General features: G+C 38.6%; 1 protein-coding gene across 1 annotated transcript in view; it reads left to right on the top strand.

Annotated features, from left to right (window-relative positions):
- LOC309653413 (immunoglobulin-binding protein 1-like) overlaps positions 1 to 14,742 on the top strand; it is a gene marked incomplete at its 5' end in the record, with an annotated part of 36,287 nt that extends 21,545 nt beyond the window's left edge. The window contains 1 exon segment of the mRNA XM_082448024.1: positions 14,459 to 14,742. Within this exon segment, the coding sequence (XP_082304150.1) occupies positions 14,459 to 14,598 (140 nt within the window). The 3' untranslated portion in view covers positions 14,599 to 14,742.
- Between the last annotated feature and the right edge of the window lie 684 nt (positions 14,743 to 15,426).

Genomic DNA, 15,426 nt, shown 5'->3' with positions numbered 1-15,426 from the left:
TATTTTTGTAAATGATGTGAGAAAATGGTCTAGTTTCTTTAACTTGTAGCTCTCCAGTTTTCCCAACACCACTAAGCCATACAAATGAATAAAATCTTGCAATCTATGACAACATGGATGGACCTGGAGGGTATTATGCTAAGTGAATAAGTCAGACAGAGAAAGATACAACAAATGACTCCTAAAAAACCCAGAAACAGACTCATAGATACAGAGAACAAACTAGTGATTGAGAGAATGGGAGGATGGGTGAAATAAGTGAATGGGATTAAGAGATACAAATTACCAGTTATAAAATAAATAAGTCACAGGGATGTAATGCACAGCACAGGGAATATAATCAATAATATTAAATTAACTTTGTATGGCACATAATTGATACAAATATAGAATTACTATGTTGTACATCTGAAACAAATATTGTAAGTCAACTATACTTCAATTAAACATTTTTAATGAAAAAAATAGAAGTGTGGCAGTTCAGTTTAAGAATATTAGTTGAAATGGGAGGGGTTTTGCCCTCCAATAAAAACTGAATGAATACAAAGAACCTGTGGTCAGAAGGTCTGAAAGGGATGGAGCAAGCTAACCCTTAATGAACTCTTGAAAATGAGCCACCAGATCTCCCGACTCATACACAGTCTCACACTGAGGAGAAATTGCTGAGAATAGAATTCAAATTGAGTAGAACAGGGACAAAAAAGAATAAGGAAAGAAAAGGTCTCAATAAGAATGGGAGAGAGGACCAGAACCAAGAACTCTAATGAAGCAAGTCATCGTATTCCTTTAACATACATAAAAACAGCACAAAGGGAGCCTCTGTGAAGTTAGAAAAGCCACCCTGAACCATAGTTCTTTCTAAAAGTTCAGGAAAGTTTAGCACACATAAGAATGAGCAACAGATTGTGATGATGGTTGCAGAGTTCTGAATATACTAAAAACCACTGAATTGTACATTTTAAATAGGTGAATTTTATGGTATGTGAAAAATATCTCAATAAAACTGTGAGAAAAATGAATGGAAAATTAATCAAGGTCAGATCCCTCACAAAATTATTATAAGGAGAAAAAGGAGAGAATCAAAAGCATTCCATGTTGCTTATCTATTTTATGTATAGTAGTTTGTATCTTTTAATCCCATACTCCTAATTTGTCCCTCCCTCCCTCCTTGCTTTGGGAACCATAAATTTGTTTTCTATGTCTTTGAGTCAGTTTCTGTTTTGTATATAGTTTCATTTGTATTATTTTTTAGATTCCACATGTAATTGATAATAAAGGATATAAACTGAAAAAAACATATATATATATACATAACTGAATCACTTTGCTGTACACCTGAAACTAACACAGTATTGTAAATCAACTATACTTCAACTAAAAAAAAAGAGAAAAAGGGGGAAAAAATTCCAGAAAGACACATTCAGAAAACAACAAATTTAAAATATACTGTTTAAAAATGAGTTGGAAGACATTAAGAAAATTAAATAAGACATGAAAGAACAATACAAAGCAGGATTAAAAAAACTCAGAAATGTAGTGACAACTTGGGGGAAGTAAGAAGAAAGAATCACTTGAGAAATGAAGGCTGAGGGACTTCCCTGGTGGTCAGTGGTTAAGAATCTGCCTTCCAATGCAGGGGATGAGAGTTCGATCCCTGGTCAGGGAACTAAGATCCCACATGCTGTGGGGCAAGTAAGCCCATGCACTCTAGAGCCCATGAGCCACAACTAGAGAGCCCATATGCCGCAACAAAGAGCCAGCATGCCGCAACTAAGACCCAACGCAGCCAAGTAAGTTAAAAAAGAAAAGAAAAGAGAAAGGAAGGCTGGGACTTCCCTGGTGATCCAGTGGTTAAGACTTCATGCTTCCACTGCAGGGAGCACAGGTTCGATCCCTGGTTGGGGAAATAAGATCCCACATGCTGTGTGGTGTGGCCAAAAAATAAAAATAAAAATAATAGAGATGAAAGCTAAGGCAGAACACTCTTTGACATAAATCGTAGCAATATCTTTATGGATCTGTCTCCTCAGACAAAGGAAACAAAAGCAAAAATAAACAAGTGGGACCTAATTAAACTTAAAAACTTCTGCACAGCAAAGGAAACCAACAACAAAATGAAAAGATAACCTACAGAATGGGAGAAAATATTTTGCAAATGGTATGCCCAATAAGGGGTTAATATCCAAAATATATAGATATTTATATATACAGTGGAGTATTAACCCTAAAAAGAGTGAAACTCTGCCATTTTCAACAACATGGATGGCCCCTAGAGGGTATTAGCCCTAGAGGGTATTAGTGCTTAGTGAAATAAGTCAGAGAAAGACAAATACTGTATGATATCATTTATATGTGGAATCAAAAAAATAATCTAATAAAAAATATAACAGAACCAGACTCACAGATACAGAGGACAACCTAGTGGATACCAGTGAGGAGAGAAAAGGGAGGGAAGGGCAAGATGGTAGGGGATTAAGAGGTACCAGCTACTATGTATAAAATGAATAAGCTACAAAGATACATTGTACAGCACAGGGAATATAGCCAATTTTTTTTAACATCTTTATTGGAGTACAATTGGTTTACAATGGAGTGTTAGTTTCTGCTTTATAACAAAGTGAATCAGCTATACATATACATATATCCCCATATCTCTTCCCTCTTAACATCTCCCTCCCTCCCACCCTCCCTATCCCATCCCTCTAGGTGGTCACAAAGCACCGAGCTGATCTCGCTGTGCTATGCAGCTGCTTTCCACTAGCTATTGGTTTTACATTTGGTAGTGTATATATGTCCATGCCACTCTCTCACTTTGTCCCAGGTTACCCTTCCCCATCCCCGTGTCCTCAAGTACATTCTCTAGTAGGTCTGTGTCTTTATTCCCATCCTGCCCCTAGGTTCTTCATGACCTTTTTTTTAAAACTTTTTTTTTAATATTCCATATATATGTGTTAGCATATGGTATTTGTATTTCTCTTTCTGACTTACTTCACTCTGTGTGACAGATCTAGGTCCATCCACCTCACTACAAATAACTCAGTTTCCTTTCTTTTTATGGCTGAGTAATGTTCCATTGTATATATGTGCCACATCTTCTTTATCCATTCATCTGTCAATGGACACTTAGGTTGCTTTCATGTCCTGGCTATTGTAAATAGAGCTGCAATGAACATTGTGGTATGTGACTCTTTGAATTATGGTTTTCTCAGGGTATATGCCCAGTAGTGGGATTGCTGGGTCATATGGTAGTTCTATTTTTACTTTTTTAAGGAACCTCCATACTCTTCTCCATAGTGGCTGTACCAATTTACATTCCCACCAAGAGTGAAAGAGCGTTCCCTTTTCTCCACACACTCTCCAACATTTGTTGTTTGTAGATTTTCTGATGATGCCCACTCTAACCGGTGTGAGGTGATACCTCATTGTAGTTTTGATTTGCATTTCTCTAATAATTAGTGATGTTGAGCAGCTTTTCATGCGCTTCTTGGCCATCTGTATGTCTTCTTTGGAGAAATGTCTGTTTAGGTCTTCTACTCATTTTTGGATTGAGTTGTTTGTTTTTTAATATTGAGCTGCATGAGCTGTTTATACATTTTGGAAATTAATCCTTTGTCCGTTAATTCGTTTGCAAATATTTTCTCCCATTCTGAGGGTTGTCTTTTCATCTTGTTTGTAGTTTCCTTTGCTGTGCAAAAGCTTATAAGTTTCATTAGGTCCCATTTGTTTATTTTTGTTTTTACTTCCTTTCTCTAGGTTGTGGGTCAAAAAGGATCTTGCTGTGATTTATGTCATAGAGTGTTCTGCTTATGTTTTCCTCTAAGAGTTTGATAGTGTCTGGCCTAACATTTAGGTCTTTAATCCATTTTGAGTTTATTTTTGTGTATGGTATTAGGGAATGTTCTAATTTCATTCTTTTACATGCAGCTATCCAGTTTTCCCAGCACCACTTCTTGAAGAGGCTGTCTTTTCTCCATTGTGTATTCTTGCTTCCTTTATCAAAAATAAGGTGACCTATGTGCATGGGTTTATCTCTGGGCTTTCTATCCTGTTCCATTGATGTGTATTTCTGTGTTTGTGCCAGTACCATACTGTCTTGATAACTGTAGCTTTTTAGTCTAAACTGAAGTACGCGGGACCCTGATTCCTCCAGTTCCGTTTTTCTTTTTCAAGATTGCTTTGGCTATTCCGGGTCTTTTGTGTTTCCATACAAATTGTGAAATTTTTTGTTCTAGTTCTGTGAAAAATACCAGTGGTAGTTTGATAAGGGTTACATTGAATCTGTAGATTGCTTTGGGTAGTAGAGTCATTTTCACAATGTTGATTCTTCCAGTCCAAGAACATGGTATATCTCTCCATCTATTTGTATCACCTTCAATTTCTTTCATCAGTGTCTTATAGTTTTCTGGGTACAGGTCTTTTGTCTCCTTAGGTAGGTTTATTCGTAGGTATTTTATTATTTTTGTTGCAATGGTAAAAGGGAGTGTTTCCTTAAATTCACTTTCAGATTTTTCATCCTTAGTGTATAGGAATGCAGGAGATTTCTGTGCATTAATTTTGTATCCTGCTACTTTACCAGATTCATTGATTAGCTCTAGTAGTTTTCTGGTAGCATCTTTAGGATTCTGTATATATAGTATCATGTCATCTGCATTAACAGCTTTATTTCTTCTTTTCTGATTTGGATTCCTTTTATTTCTTTTTCTTCTCTGATTGCTGTGGCTAACACTTCCAAAACAATGTTGAATAATAGTGGTGAGAGTGGGCAACCTTGTCTTGTTCCTGATCTTAGTGGAAATGGTTTTATTTTTTCACCATTGAGGACGATGTTGACTGTGGGTTTGTCATATATGGCCTTTATTATGTCAAGGTAAGTTCACTCTATGCCTACTTTCTGGAGGGTTTTTATCATAAATGGGTGTTGAATTTTGTCAAAAGCTTTTTCTGCATCTATTGAGATGATCATATGTTTTTTTATTCTTCAATTTGTTAATATGGTGTATCACATTGATTGATTTGCATATATTGAAGAATCCTTGCATTCCTGGGACAAACCCCACTTGATCATGGTATATGATCCTTTTAACGTGCTGTTGGATTCTGTTTGCTAGTATTTTGTTGAGGATTTTTGCATCTGTGTTTATCAGTGATATTGGCATATAGTTTTCTTTGTGACATCTTTGTCTTGTTTTGGTATCAGCATGATGGTGGCCTCGTAGAATGAGTTTAGGAGTGTTCCTTCCTCCGCTATAGTTTGCAAGAGTTTGAGAAGGATGGGTGTTAGCTCTTCTCTAAATGTGTGATGGAATTCGCCTGTGAAGCCGTCTGGTCCTGGGCTTTTGTTTGTTTGAATGTTTTTAGTCAGAGTCTCAATTTCAGTGCTTGGAATTGGTCTGTTTATATTTTCTGTTTCTTCCTGGTTCAGTCTCGGAAGGTTGTGCTTTTCTAAGAATTTGTCCATTTCTTCCAGGTTGTCCATTTTATTGGCATATAGTCGTTTGTAGTAATCTCTCACGATTCTTTGTATTCCTGCAGTGTCAGTTTTTTCTCCTTTTTCATTTCTAATTCTATTGATTTGAGGCTTTTCCCTTTTTTTCTTGATGAGTCTGGCTAATGGTTTATCAATTTTGTTTATTTTCTCAAAGAACCAGCTTTTAGTTTTATTGCTCTTTGCTATTGTTTCCTTCATTTCTTTTTTCATTTATTTCTGATCTGATCTTTATGATTTCTTTCCTGCTGCTAACTTTGGGATTTTGTTTGTTTGTTTGTTTTTCTTTCTCTAACTGCTTTAGGTGTAAGGTTAGATTGTTTATCTGAGATGTTTCTTGTTTCTTAAGGTAGGTCTGTACTGCTATAAACTTCCCTCTTGGAACTGCTTCTGCTGCATCCCGTATGTTTTGGGTCATCATGTTTTCATTGTCATTTATCTCTAGGTATTTTTTGATTTCATCTTTGATTTCTTCAGTGATCTCTTGGTTATTAAGTAGTGTATTGTTTAGCCTCCACATGTCTGTATTTTTTAAAGTTTTTTTCCTGTAATTGATATCTAGTTTCATAGTGTTGTGGTGAGAAACCATACTTATACGATTTCAACTTTCTTAAATTTACCAAGGCTTGATTTGTGACCCAAGATATGATCTTTCCTGGAGAATATTCCTTGAGCATTTGAGAAGAAAGTGTATTCTGTTGTTGTTAGACGGAATGTCCTATAATTATCAGTTAAGTCCATCTTGTTTAATGTATCATTTAAAGCTTGTGTTTCCTTATTTATTTTCATTTTGGATGATCTGTCCATTGGTGAAAGTGGGGTGTTAAAGTACCCTACTATGATTGTGTTACTGTCTATTTCCCCTTTTATGGCTGTTAGCATTTGCCTTGTGTATTGAGGTGCTTCTATGTTGGGTGCATAAATATTTATGGTTGTTATATCTTCTTCTTGGATTGATCCCTTGATCAATTATGTAGTGTCGTTCTTTGTCTCTTCTAATAGTCTTTGTTTTAAAGTCTATTTTGTCTGATATGAGAATTGGTATGCCAGCTATCTTCTGATTTTCATTTGCATGGAATATCATTTTCCATCCCCTCACTTTCAGTCTGTATGTGTCCCTAGGTCTGAAGGAGGTGTCTTGTTTTTGTATCCATTCTGCCAGTTTGTGTCTTCTGGTTGGAGCCTTTAATCCATTTACATTTAAGGTAATTATTGATATGTATATTCCTATTACCATTTTCTTAATTGTTTTGTGTTTGTTATTGTAGTTTTTTTTCCTTCTCTTTTGTTTCCTGCCTAGAGAAGTTCCTTTAGCATTTGTTGTAAAGCTGGTTTAGTGGTGCTGAGTTCTCTTAGCTTTTGCTTGTCTGTAAAAGTTTTAATTTCTCCATCAAATCTGAATGAGATCCTTGCTGGGTAGAATAATCTTGGTTGTAGGTTTTTCTATTTCAGCACTTTAACTATGTCCTGTGACTCCCTTCTGGCTTGCAGAGTTTCTGCTGAAAGATCAGCTGTTAACTTTATGGGGATTCCCTTGTATGGTTTTTGTTGCTTTTCCCTTGCTGCTTTTAATATGTTTTCTTTGCATTTTATTTTTGATAGTTTGATTAATAGGTGTCTTGGCTTATTTCTCCTTGGATATATCCTGTATGGGACTGTCTGTGCTTCCTGGACCTGATTAACTATTTCCTTTCCCATGTTAGGGAAGTTTTCAACTATAATCTCTTCAATTATTTTCTCAGTCCCTTTCTTTTTCTCTTCTTCTTCTGGGGCCCTTATAATTGTATTGTTGGTGCGTTAAATGTTGTCCCAGAGGTCTCTGAGACTGTCCCCAATTCTTTTCATTTTTTTTCTTTATTCTGCTCTGCAGTAGTTATTTCCACTATTTTATCTTCCAGGTCACTTATCCGTTCTTCTGCCTCAGTTATTCTGCTATGGATCCCTTCTAGAGAATTTTTAATTTCATTTATTGTGTTCATCACTGTTTGTTTGCTCTTTAGTTCTTCTAGGTCCTTGTTAAATGTTTCTTGTATTTTCTGCATTCTATTTCCAAGATTTTGGATCATCTTTACTATCATTACTCTAAATTCTTTTCAGAAATACCTAGACTGCCTATTTCCTCTTCATTTGTTTGGTCTGGTGGGTTTTTACCTTGCTCCTTCAACTGCTGTGCGTTTCTCTGTTCTCATTTTGCTTAACTTACTGTGTTTGGTGTCTCCTTTTCACAGGCTGCAGGTTGTTCGTTACCATTGTTTTTGGTGTTTGCTCCCAGTGAGTAAGTTTGGTTCAGTGGGTTATGTAGGCTTCCTTGTGGAGGGGACTAGTGTCTGTGTTCTGGTGGATGAGGCTGGATCTTGTTTCTTCTGGTGAGCAGGACCTCATCCAGTGGTTTGTTTTGGGGTGTCTGTGACCTTATTTTGATTTTAGGCAGCCTCTCTGCTAATGGGTGGGTTTGTGTTCCTGTCTTGCTAGTTGCTTGGCATAGGGTGTCCAGCACTGTAGCTTGCTGGTCGTTGAGTGGAGCTGGGTCTTGGTGTTGTGATGGAGATCTCTGGGAGATTTTTGCCATTTGGTATTACGTGGAGCTGGGAGGTCTCTTGTGGACCAGTGTCCTGAAGTTGGCTATCCCACCTCAGAGGCACAGACCTGATGCCTGGCTGAAGCACCAAGACCCTGTCATCCATAAGGCTTAGAATAAACCGGAGAAAGAAAGAAAGAAAAAATAAAATAAAGTTATTAAAATAAAAAATAATTATTAAATTTTTTTTTTAAATTTAGATAAGTAGTAAAAGAAAAGAAAAAAGAAAGAAGAGAACAACCAAACAAAACAAATCCACCAATGATATCAAGTGTTAAAAGCTATACTAAAAAAAACCCCAAAAAACAGACAGACAGAACCCTAAGACAAATGGTTAAAGCAAAGCTATACAGACAAAATCACACACAGAAGCATACACATACCCAGTCACAAAAAGAGAAAAAGGAAAAATATATATATATCATTGCTCCCAAAGTCCACCACCTCAATTTGGGATGATTCATTGTCTATTCAGGTGTTCCAGAGATGCAGGTACATCAAGTTGTTTGTGGAGCTTTAATCCGCTGCTTCTGAGGCTGATGGTAGAAATTTCCCTTTCTCTTCTTTGTTCGCACAGCTCCTGGGGTTCAGCTTTGGATTTGACCCCACCTCTGTGTGTAGGTCACCTGAGGGCATCTGTTCCTGCCCAGACAGGACGGGGCTAAAGGAGCAGCTGATACAGGGGACCTGGCTCACTCAGGTCGGGGGCAAGGAAGGTTATAGATGCAGGGCGAGCCTGTGGTGGCAGAGGCTGGCATGACGTAGCACCAGCCTGAGGCGTGCCGTGTGTTCTCCCAGGGAAGTTGTCCTTGGATCAGCGGACCCTGGCACTGGTGGGCTGCACAGGCTCTTGGGAGGGGAGGTGTGGAGAGTGACCTGTGCTCACACACAGGCTTCTTGGTGGCTGCAGCAGCATCCTTAGCATCTCATGCCTGTCTCTGTGGTCCACGTTGATAACCTTGGCTCACACCCATCTCTGGAGCCCCTTTAAGTGGTGCTCTTATTCCCCTCTCCTCACGCACAATGAAACAAAGAGGCAAGAAAAAGTCTCTTGCCTCTTTGGCAGTTCCAGACTTTTTCCTGGTCTCCCTCCAGCTGGCTGTGGCACACCAGCTCCCTTCAGGCTGTGTTCATGCAGCCAGCCCCAGTCCTCCCCATGGGGTCTGACTTCCAAAGCCCGAGCCTCAGCTCCCAGCCCCCACCCACCCCGGCGTGTGAGCAGTCAAGCCTCTCGGGCTGGTGAGTGCTGGTCAGCACCGATCCTCTGTGCGGGAATCTCTCCACTTTGCCCTCTGCACCCCTGTGGCTGCGCTCTCCTCCATGGCTCTGAAGGTTCCCCCCCCACCCCCATCTCTGCCAATGGAGGGTCTTCCTTGTGTGTGGAAACCTTTCCTCCTTCACAGCTCCCTCCCACTGGTGTGGGTCCCATCCCTATTCTTTTGTCTCTGTTTTTTTCTTTTTTCTTTTGCCCTACCCAAGTACGTGGGGAGTTTCTTGTCTTTTGGAAAGTCTGAGGTCTTCTGCCAGCGTTCAGTAGGTGTTCTGTAGGAGTTGTTCCACATGTAGATGTATTTCTGTTGTATTTGTGGGGAGGAAGGTGATCTCCACTTCTTACACTTCCACCATCTTCCCAATATTTTATAATAACTCTAAATGGAATATAATATATAAAATATTAAATCAACATGTTGTACACCTGAAACTAATATTGTAAATCAGTTAGACTTCAATTTGAATAAAAGAAAAGAAATGAAGGCTAAACTAGAAGAAAACAAGAATGATTGAATATAGCAGAAAATGCCTTTCTAAAGTAAAAAGGAAAATGTTTTAAATCAAAAAGAGGCAAAGATGAACAGATTTCTAGAAAAAGTGACAAATATGAAAGATAGCAAAGAAGACCTGACATATAGATAATAAGATTATCTAAAGAAGGATACCGAAGCAAGGAAAAAGAAAAAAATGCTTAAAACTAATATTGGGTGGACCTAGAGACTGTCATACAGAGTGAAGTAAGTCAGAAAGAGAAAAACAGATATCATATGCTAACGCACATATATGGAATCTAAAAATAACAGTACTGATGAACCTAGTGACAGGGCAGGAATAAAGATGCAGATGTAGAGAATGGACTTGAGGATATGGTGGGGGGGAAGGATAAGCTGGGAAGAAGTGAGAGAGTGGCATGGACATATATACACTACCAAATGTAAAATGGATGGCTAGTGGGAAGCAGCTGCATAGCACAGGGAGATCAGCTCAGTGCTTTGTGACCACCTAGAGGGGTGGGATAGGGAGGGTGGGAGGGAGAGAGATGCAAGAGGGAGGGGATATGGGAATACATGTATACATACAGCTGATTCACTTTGTTGTACAGCAGAAACTAACACAACATTGTAAAGCAATTATACTCCAATAAAGATATTTTTTTAAAAAAACTAATATTGAGGAAACTTTAGATTTGCTTTTAAAAAGCACACCGCGTACCTAAGAATTTTGCTCCAGAATGACCAACAGCAAGACACATTCTAATAAAATTACTAGACTTTTTTTAAAAGAAATGCCTTGGATACTTCAGCAAAAACAGCAGGTGGGTTGTAAAGGAAGGAAAATTCAATCATCTTCAAACTTTTTGACACCAACAGTTTATGCCAGAAGAAAATGGAGTAACATTTAAGATACTCAAGGGGAAAAAATGTGAGCCAAGAACATTATATCTGGTAAAACTGACTTTTAGGTATAAAGGGTACAGGTATTTATCAACATACACGAAGTCAGGAAATATTGGTCCCATGATCCCTTTCTGAGAAATTTGCTAGAGAATGAGCTTAAGACAACCAAAGTGATGTGAGAGACATTGATATAAGTAATATCAGTCAGCATTAAATATATAGTTACTTGTAGAACTAAGACTAAATGAGATTTGAAAGAGAGAAAGTAATAATGCCTATATGCCCAGTGCTCTGGTAATGTAGATCTCCCCATGGAGAAATGGGGAAAGAATATGCAAAAAAAAGAACTGTTCTCAGCAATTATATTGGTAACAGTATTAATGTTATTCCAGGACTGTGTAATGTGAGATAATATTAACTGAGTAATTATGAGATATTCAAATTCCATCATCCTCTGTCTTTGAGAGCTAAGACTTTTAGTGTGGAAGAACACAGATGTAACTCAAACGAATTTGAGTTAGAAACAAAACACCCCTGTAGTCCTGAATATGAACTCATGAGACATTTTATTGAAAAGTACACACACACACACACACACACACACACACATACACACTTTTGCTTTTTCCACTGAAAAGGCTTAGAAACAATGACCAGCCCAGAAGCAATGAGCACACCTAGTAACCCAGGTTCTGTTCTTGAAATACCATTCCCATTAAAATAAACCAGGATGTCTTAGAGAAATAGCTAATTCCAAGTTTGCAGCAGGAAATAAATAAGATGAGCTTGGAACATCTTGTCATAAAGGATAGGAAAGAAGCTTTCAAAGACTGCTATGGTCATGTCAAAGGGACTCAGAAGCCACTTTGAAGACGTTTCCACTGGCCAAAGACAGTTTGGCTTGAAAAAGGATAATTGCCAGTAGCAACGAGCACATCTAGTGCCCAAATCTTGGTTTCTAATACTATTCTCCAATTAAAGGGCTCCTTAGAGAAATGGATAATTCTCGGGCTGGACCAGGAATATACAAGATGAACCTGAAATATCTTGTAGTACTGGAAAATAAAGAAGCACTCAAAAAACAATAACAACAAACAAAAAAATATTGAGGTATGTTAATGTGACACAGGGCCTTTGGAAAGAACTGTTACTGGCCAAAACTGGAAGAATGTGAGCAGGAAAATAACAGTATTGGATTATAACACAAGGAATAAAATGTGTCCGTGAGTCTATAGTGATAGAAATAAATGATTACATAAATAGATAGGGGCGAAGAAACCAATCTCCCCTACAGAATAATTCTGAATAATTTGTGTATATACACCTGTCTCAAGGAGATGCAGCATAACTCCTCACCCCTTAAGTGTAGGCTATGTTTAGTTACTTGCTTCCAAAGACTATAGTATAGAAGGAGGGGGGAGCAGTTGGGAACCCTACAAACACTACCTGAAGTGATCCCAGTTAACATCAACAGTGATAAGTCAGGTTTGTGGTGTGTAGCCTTGGTTTGATGTGATAAGGAGGAAACTTCACTGTGTTATTCTCTTCCAAAAGTCATAACCCTAGTCTAATTATGAGAAAAATATGAGGCAACCCCAGGTTGAGGGACATTCTGCAAAATACCTGATGAGTACCCCTCAAAACTGTCCAGGTCATCAAAAACAAGGAAAGTGAGAAATTCTCACAGCCAAGAGGAGACGAAGGAGACAGAGGACTAATGTAATATGGAATATTTGATGGGATTCTGGAACCCAAAAAAAAGGACATTACGTAAAACCTAAGGAAATCTGAATAAAGTATGAACTTTAGTTGTTATGTGTGTATCAGTATTGGTTCATTAGTTATGACACACAAACCATAGGAATGTAAGCTGTTAACAATAAAAGAAATTGGGTACAGATGTATAAGAACTCTGTACTATCTTCTCAATTTTTCTGTAAATTAAAACTAAAATTAGAAAGCTTATTTGAATATTTTTTAGAAATCATTGCAATTCATTGAAACTCATCAAATATGTTTAAATCCATGAGTTCATAACTATAGTTAAAACAAAAATTGTTCGATTTCAGAGGATGATACGGAACCAATTTATTACCTTGAGAAATGGTAAATTAAAGCAGAAGAATCAAACATTAATCTTGTTTTCTTTTCCTGTAAATAGTAGTAGATGAGGGAAAGCCTCTCTTTATAAAAAGCATTCTACTTAATAAAAAAGGAAATGTTAAAGAGTATCACCATTTTGAAACCCTGGGAAAATTAACGAATCTAGGCATTGAGCATCAACAGCTGCTAACATCACAAATAGGAGACACAGATACTATGTGCCACCTGCTGGGGGAGGACAGCACCACCTGTATTCATGCGAAGGGATCAACCCTGAGTCATATCAAGCTCTGTGTCCACTTGCCAATCTGCAGAAATACCGAAGAACATGTTGGACTCCATCACGACTGCAGTCAGCAAAATCCAGATTTGGGGAAACTACAGGTCAAATGCCCCTGCCTCTTCAGTAGAGAACTTGTAAGGAAAGAAAGGGCTGGAAGAAGAAACCTGTAGATTAAAAATATACCAAAATATTTGAAAATGGGTAAGACTAACCTCAAAAGCATTATGCTAAGTGAAAGAAGTCAGACAAAAAAGACCACTTGTTACATGATTCCATTTATGTGAAATGTTCAGAATAGGCAAATCTATAGAGATAGAAGGTAGATTGGTGATTTCCAGGGAGGGAAGGAATGGGAATTAACTGCCAGTGAGCACAGTGTGTCATTTGGTAGATGCTCATGGAGAAACTTTGGGGATGGGTACAGAAAATATATATCTTGACCCAAGTGAAGGCTATAAAGGTATAGCCTCCTTACCAAATTTTAAGTTATATATATTTTTGTGTGATTTCCAGTATCTTATATTTTACAATAAAGGGTTAAATAAAGCAGAACACAAGACTCTTAAGCTGTAAGGAGAGATCAGATTCCCCACATATTTCATCCTTTATCATGGTAATGAGAGTATTTCTCGTGGGCAAATTCAAAGTAGCTAGGAAATTGTTCCTTTACCTCACAAAGGAAAGAAAGAAATCGTGCAAAAGAGACGTAGTATTTGGTGCACTGCATGACAAGTGCCATTTGGACCTCACACCCTGTTCCAAACGTGCAAAATAACACACATTCTTTTCTGGTAGGTTCAACTGCCACGTGATTTCCAATTTTATACACACACAGAATTGTAGAACTGTAATAAAGGAAATGGATGAAGGAGAAGTCACCTGTAGTCCCACCTCCCTGGCAAATCACAAATCATAACACCATAAATATTTTTTACTTTAGTGTTTTTGTCAGGCAAGTGTGATAACCACTATACTATGGAAACACTTCAGTGTTTCTGGTTTGCTGGGGTACTGTTGGTCAGTTGGTGTTTTTGTTTTCTGTTGTGAGGGGTTGGCCATTTTAGCAAGAATTCTTTCCCAAAATAGAATTCATTTTGAGGGGCAACTTATATGTTTTTGCCTTCTCATGAAAACCACTCAGAGGATCCTGTCTCACTATTATTTAACATGTCACCTGTTAAGTAATAGTAAGTACTCTTCCCAGTTCTGCTGGCCCCAGGGTAGGCAGCTAGGGATATATTCTTTGTTCTCTTGTTATGTGGTTGTATTCAGAGTGGAGCTGGGGCCCGTATCAGTCACTCTTTGCCTCACCCTGCTTTCTCATTTTTCCACTTGGGCAGAGTTCAGAACAGCAGCTCAGCGACAAGATCAGGAACAGGAGGAAGAGGATGATGAATGTGCACTCCACAGAGCTCGGGATTGGGATGACTGGAAGGACACCCATCCTAGGGGCTATGGCAACCGACAGAACATGGGTTAGTCTCCCCACAACAAGACAGGACTACAGGGGCTTCTGTCTTCCCCACCAAGGAAAGCTGTGCAGTCTTCCCCTCCCTGGGCTCCTGGTTCAGCTGTGTACAACGAAGGCAGAGATGCTTAATCTTGCTTTGCATTCATTAAAATGTCAAACAATTAAGTGTGTATTTGTACCCTAGATGATGAGCCAGCAATCTTGTCTTGGCATTAGAATCCTCATCATGGTATATTCCACTTTTCTTAAATGGAAAGAAAAGAGTACTAAGAAATGGTTCTGTATAATCAATGGCTGTATGAATTCTCTTTGAAAAAGAAAAGTCCCCTCTATGATGTGAGACTGTGCAGAAATATAAGTATCAGCTGCTTTCTTCCAGGGGGTGAGGGGAGGGGGTCAGCTGTAGTTCCCTGGGCTTATGGAGAGATCCTGGTCATCTCCCTTTGATGTGGGCAGTGAGTTACCCAGCATCAGAGCTGCCCAGACTGGCTGGAGCTTGCTTTCTCCTTTCTACCCCAGTGCTGGGAACTAACCCAACACTTGCTTTACAAGGGACAAGCACAAAAGCCAGGACTTGCCCTGCCACACGGCTCTATTTTCAGGAATTACAGCTGTGAATGAACAGAACATAACAATCCTATCTACCCAATCTTCCTTGCTTCAGCCATGAGAAATGAGGAAACCGATAAGGCACTATGAGAGCCATCTTTGTGTGAGCATCTGAGGCCGGGGCCTTTACTCTGGATCTATCTAGAACCCTGAGGGTAAGAGCAGCTCAGTCCATAGCCTAGCTCTTAAGTGGGCTGCTGGAAGACCATTTTGGCCCTCTTTGCCCGT

The sequence above is a fragment of the Balaenoptera physalus genome (assembly GCF_965194825.1).
Source record: "Balaenoptera physalus genome assembly, chromosome: Y".
In the NCBI taxonomy this organism is placed as follows: domain Eukaryota; kingdom Metazoa; phylum Chordata; class Mammalia; order Artiodactyla; family Balaenopteridae; genus Balaenoptera; species Balaenoptera physalus.
This window is presented reverse-complemented; position numbering and strand designations above follow the sequence as displayed.